The sequence below is a fragment of the Atta cephalotes genome, assembly GCF_000143395.1.
Source record: "Atta cephalotes unplaced genomic scaffold scaffold00004, whole genome shotgun sequence".
Classification (NCBI taxonomy): domain Eukaryota; kingdom Metazoa; phylum Arthropoda; class Insecta; order Hymenoptera; family Formicidae; genus Atta; species Atta cephalotes.
In genome coordinates, this window is record NW_012130068.1 from 6,187,000 (window position 1) to 6,193,232 (window position 6,233).

At 33.4% G+C, this 6,233-nt stretch overlaps 1 protein-coding gene across 1 annotated transcript; it reads right to left on the reverse strand.

Moving 5' to 3' along the window:
* Positions 1-3,265: 3,265 nt before the first annotated feature.
* LOC105626008 (oxidative stress-induced growth inhibitor 2-like) lies at positions 3,266-5,968 on the reverse strand. The gene is made up of 6 exons (XM_012207317.1): positions 5,908-5,968; positions 5,062-5,513; positions 4,536-4,789; positions 4,205-4,461; positions 3,657-4,058; positions 3,266-3,507 (listed from the first exon to the last, which is right to left on the reverse strand). The coding sequence occupies exons 1-6, from the start codon at positions 5,966-5,968 to the stop codon at positions 3,266-3,268; spliced, it is 1,668 nt and encodes a 555-aa protein (XP_012062707.1).
* Between the last annotated feature and the right edge of the window lie 265 nt (positions 5,969-6,233).

A 6,233-nucleotide genomic window follows, 5' to 3' on the forward strand; every position in this document is an offset into this window, starting at 1 on the left:
AANAANAANANATATATATATATATATATATATATATATATATATATATATATATATATATATATATATCACATTAACTGTATATTTTTTATAGCGATAAATTATGTTTTTTTATTTATGTTTAATATTGTAACGATAAAAATGAAAAAAATAGCAGTTTGACTTTTTATATCTGTATTGTAAACTATTCTGTACATCCAATTGTTAAATCATCATTCCATAATAAAACAATGACTGAAGTTAAGTCTTGTGAACTATACATATTTTCTTGTGTATACACATACACAGCATGATCTATATAAGATATTACAAATTGTTTTTTAGAAAGCAAAAAAGATAACAATAAGATTCTGTTGATACTTTAAAATTAACTGGGAGCTTTTTGTAACAAATAAGATTATTCGCTGTTATACTTTTGAGAGAGGCAGATATGATGATTTCTCCTATTTTCGGTTTTAAATAAAATTAATAAATTTATAACTTCTTATATAAATCGGTTCTCATTCTGCATGTAAAAATACGTATCTACCAAATCTAATGTGCTCAAGATTTATGTCTTCTAAGTCTCTTCTACTTCATTGCATCTTCTTGAACATTGCATTTCCTATCACAGATTGCGTATTAAGTATTCTTGTATCCATATATATCCCTGTCATCATAGCTAATATCTATATATGAACTTTCATTTTAATAAAAACTTCTAAAAACCATGTTACTATACTATGAACTATAAACGATACGTTTTAATGTTTGTTTTATCTTCTATAGCTACAATAACTCGCTAATATCAAATTCGTAACATTATATTAAATATATTTTAGGCTTACTGTTATAGCACGTATTATAACATATTATAAGTTTAAATACCGCACATTTAATACAACAAAAGAATATTTCTTGCATTTTTCATGATACGTTATCAAAGAGTAATATAAAAATCTGTGTTTAAGATATAATAAAATAATGAAAAATACATTTCTCTTTTTTAAATCCAGCTTTAAATTGAATAAATTAATTAATTTAATTTTAACATGTGAATGTTAATTAACGTATGATTGTATACAATTAGATATCATAAATAAAATTATGTAAAATATAAATCAAGTTTATAAATCAAGATTAAATAAAAATTATTAAGTAATAAAAGAAGATGCAAAAAGTAAATTTTGTGGAAACATTTTGTACTAAAAAGGTAGTATTACGTACATATAGATTATAATAATAAAGTGTTACTAGTCTATTTCACTAAAAGTAATCACAGCTTATATAATAAGAGATGTAAAGGCATATTACACGGCGGATTAAAGACGTAGATTAAAAGTCGAGATAATCGTCTTCTTCGTGATATCCTGGGAAAAAATGTTTTATATATGATTATATATAATTTTATATATAATTATATATATTTATATATAATTATATAATTATATATTGATATATAAAATTACATAATTACATTTAAAACATTTTTTCCTGAGATGTGTTTTCATTTGCAAAGTATCAGGAAATAAAAATACGTAATGTAAAAATGCTTGTGCGTTTGGATAAGCACAATTGTCCGGCCATTCTAAAAACTTGTAAATGTTCTAACATAAAGATGGATTCTATTATAAAGATAAAAATTATTAAAAGCATTCCTATATATACATAAATGTGCATAAAAAAGCAGTTAACTTAATCATAAAAAAGCAAACACAGATTAATCCTAAGTACATACATAGTATCAGAATTTATATCAAGAGTTTCGTTGTAATATTCGTTATTCTTTACGAAACTCGTTACAATACAGACTCCAACAGTTATATATTAACTGTATTTACACTTTACGAGATGTAAAATCTAATAAGGGTGTATTTGTGGAGAGATCTGTAATGTATAATCATGAAAAATTTGTCAATAATATAATATTGCACCTAAAAAAAATTGTTAAATTTAGATATGCAATTACTATTGATATTATGATCTCATACATAATTTCCTTATCAAATGGAATGTTAACAAGCGTGAACAGATGTAAAATAGATCAAAAGCATTAAAACTCATCATTTTCCGCACGTTGTAAGTGTACTACTCGCTGAGTAAATGTTGTAACTATCATCGCATTTTATTTTTCGGTAGAGATGCACTTTCGCAACGCTCACGTGCATTATTTCATCCCCAACATTTGTTGATATGAATAAAATGATGCTCGCAAGCGTTAAGTAAAACGCCCTAGGAGATTTTGACGAAATAATTAAATAGTTATGTACATTTAAAAATCGGTCTCCTCACGAAGGATATAATATGGAAAGAATATAAAAATAATTTTATATACAAACACATTTACCCAGCAATCTCTTGGTATAAATGTTAAGAACTGAGCGATAGTTTAGAAGAACCCATACGAATTGAGCAAAAGTCGCACGATGTTAATACGTCTACAGAGTGCGTCACCAAAATCCGGACAAATCGAACAATTTCTTTAAACAAAATGTTTTTAATGAAAAATTAAATATACAAAAAATACTTTTACATAGCACTTGGGGGATTCCGTAGAGCACGATATCCCCCATTAACTTGAATGGCGGCTTCTATTCTCGGTCTGAAGCGTTCGCACGCTGTAACGTAGCGCTGTTCATGCCGACGAATGCTGTCTCAATAGCTACCTTAATGACATCACATTGGGACTGAGGCGAGCAACTCGGCTTGTCCTGGCAGCCTCAGAGAGCATCTGTTGTATCTTTAATGTGTACGATTTGTATCGAAGGTTCTTCTCAGTAATTCGACGCATTGTTGATTCGCTTACGAATACATCACCAATCGATGCTAATTTTCGCAATAATTGCGCCTGGGTCATCCGAAATCAGCACTTGAGCCCTTTCAGCGACTGCGGGGATCTTCGCGGTGCGTTCTTTCGAATGACTCTTCCTTGTTGGCATACTGGAATCTTCGTTGGACTGTACTAAAGTATATTTTGCCACAACGTGCCATAAACGGTTGATCTCGAGTATCCAAAGAATCGATTTCCGTTACTAAGCGCGAAGGCTTTCGATGATCGCGGCTCTTCGATTATACTCCGCATTTGGTTTCAATCGCGGTCATTTTGAGAATATGATTGTTTATTAGAAGCATCAAGCTTTCTCGGACGCCAACAATAACCTCTGGCGGAGGCACAATATAGCGGAAAATTTAAATTGATTTGTCCGGATTTTGGTGATGCACCCTGTATATATAAAATAATTTTACTAAGATACGATTGAGATACGAAATCGCGCAAGTAGTTGTCTCAGGTATTTGCGGTGCATAAAATATGCGCCACAATTCCAAGCGCACCACCCAAAACGAAGCGAACAAAGTTGTTACCGACTAAAGGTCCTAATGCATAAAGTCCTTTTATCGGCGCGTTAATCACTTCGTATGTGAAATCATCGATTTCAATTGGATTCGATTTGCTATCAATCGGCTTATTTGCGAATTTACCCAATTCCGTACCGCCACCTTCTAAATATGACAAGTCTGGTTTGTATCCTGAAAAAAATTATTGAATACAATAACATCGACGAATTTACGAACTAAAATTACGAACTCAATATTAAAACTATCTATTACACATCACATATATCACATACAAGTTTTATTAATTTCAGTTATTATTAAGAAGTACATATGATGTTTACCGATAAGAATAGCTGCAATAGATACTGGAAACGTGTGCAGCTGACCGTTTGGAGCGGAAAGAGTGACTGTCCTCCTTATGTTTCCTTTCTCGCAATTTTCAGAAAGACTGACGAGTGTATATCCTGGCAAAGACTTGTACAAAGGATAATTTGTACCTCCGTCAGCCATCATCTCATACACCTTATGATACTCCGGATATATGGAATCCGGTAGCCATTGCAGTCGATCATAACTAGTAGTTATTCTCCCGGCGGTCTGTTTGCCCCACTCGTTTAACGAGTTGCGGAATGCGTGTAACACAGGTATGCCTCGAAAGCGTGCGGCCATAATCGCGTCGGCTGCGCTCAGACCAGCTCCGATTACTAATACGGGTGGAATCTGTTCATCGGTGGAATCTTTGCCTACGGTTAACAATTTCTCAAATGAGACCAAATCAACAAATGAACAAATTATGTAATAAATAAATGTATGAAAAAGATAAGTTTTTCTAGAAGCTGCGCCAAATTAGGTGCAATCATCTCTCTTATATAATTTTCCCTTTACGTACCGTGCTCGCTAACCAAACATCCTAATCGAGTCTCGAGATCATTAAGATCGTGTGTCACCCATTGGCGATTCGTATTTTCCCCTGAGATGCCCAGATGATTGAATAAATCGGTCGTACCAGTTGCAAGAACCGCCCTTTTACACCGATATCGAAATTGTTTTCCATTTTTATTCTCGTATCCATCTACAATCCAATTGTATCCTCCTTTGCTCTCAGGCGAGTCCGAATTCGGTCTTACTGAAGTAACTGTGGTCCCACTGCAATAGATTATTTCGTGAAAGTCCACGTTGATGTCGATAACGGTTTTGTGTCAAATATTTCAAATATATACCATCGGAAGTATTGTGTTAAGCCTTTCCTGTGCACATAGTCCTTGTAATACGCTGCCACGGTACCCATAGAAACTCGACTAGACGCCTTACAAACATTCAGTTTTTCTAGCCGTGCATATACGTCACTCTCTGCGGTTAAAACTGATTTTTGTAACTGTTCGGCTTCGACGAGCTTCTCCCATTGCCTCAGATCCAAGTCAGGAAGTGACATCCATCGACTCAGGCTGATAGTCAGTACATTGGGGTCCATAGACTAGAGATAATTATATTTAGAAAATTAAATTAAATAATATGGAAAGAGCTTTTCATAATATATAAATATGTTGCATTAAGAATTAATACTTATAATTAGCCTTATCAATTCCCAACATAAAATTTTTAATTGTTCAATCATTGAAATATTAGCTGTTTCAATTTATTAAGACTTTTCCTTTCATCATTTTTCACCTATCGTTTTATGGAAAAAGAATTCATTATTTTTAGAATTACAAAAAAATAAGAAAAATAATAAAATTAATCACGTACCTGCCAAGCACCGCCTGGTTGGCCCTTGCCAAGGACAACGTGATCCACAATCCTGTGTTCGAGATGCTCCTCAGCGGAAACCCAATCAAGCAGCGAGGGCACGTCGAGTCCGGCATCGACACACGGATGCTGCAGCTGATCCATGAGAAGAGCTAGTGGTCGACCGCCGCCTCTACCCTCGATGCCAGAGGACAAGCATTCGAGTTTGCAGCGTGTGCTACACGCTAGCCCGCCTCCTTGCGTCCTGCTGATACCGGACTTGGAGCACTGATGACGATTGTTAAAAGTTACATCAGTGTTCACATCGTCCGGCGTATCGCACTCCTCGTTGCTGGTCGTGCAAAACCGCAGTCGCGCTGTCAGCATATCATCACCAGGATGAGGTTCGCCGGTATAGTAAGGCCAATTTCCGGCGAGCATATACGATAGACATATCCCACTGGGCCCATTTCCTGAGGACCAGAAATTGTATCTTTACTTTATGTGACAAACAACCTGAATTATGATTGCTGAGACTCAGAAATATTTTTATTAATCTTCTCACAAGCTTTTTCTTTAATATTGCTCTTACAATAAAAATTTTAGCTTTGTAGGACATTAATACTAACATTGCTCAACATGACAAGATAAGAAGTTCATCGGTCTTTGCGTGATAAGTGTTAAATAACTATATTTATAAAATAGCATAAGCATATTTAAAAAATTTGATCAGATTATATACTGGAGAATTGAGTTTACTTTAAAAATAAAAGTAAAATTTTCTCATTTTCAATCCATAACAAACCGAGTTTAATATAAGATACGTTATTATTATTAAATTTTTTTCAAGATATCTTATATACTTACCTATGATGACAACGTCTTTATAAATGACATCGTTATCGTCGATCTCAAACATATTTTGCATTTTTTTCTTGTATCTGTGTAAACACAATTTTCCAGCTCGTTTGGCTACTGCAAAGAAAACAATTATTTTATTGTAAAAATGTTATATAACATTTTATGTGTGTACGTCAATACACATAAAATTATGAAAGAGTAAAAATAGCGCATCTGTTATTGTCATCATTTTCCTGAAATAATCTTTATTTGCGACGATCATTTTAGCATTAGTCACGTTTATAACCAGTGAGATTATTACACAAGAACACTTATCATTACATAATGACGAT

Coding starts and splice junctions, on each gene's coding strand:
- LOC105626008 (XM_012207317.1), bottom strand. CDS start 5,968: ATGCAAAATATGTTTGAGATCGACGATAACGATGTCATTTATAAAGAC. Junction 4,462..4,535: donor TTAACACAATACTTCCGATG/GTATATATTTGA, acceptor AATCTATTGCAG/TGGGACCACAGTTACTTCAG. Junction 3,508..3,656: donor TATTGCAGCTATTCTTATCG/GTAAACATCATA, acceptor AATTTTTTTCAG/GATACAAACCAGACTTGTCA.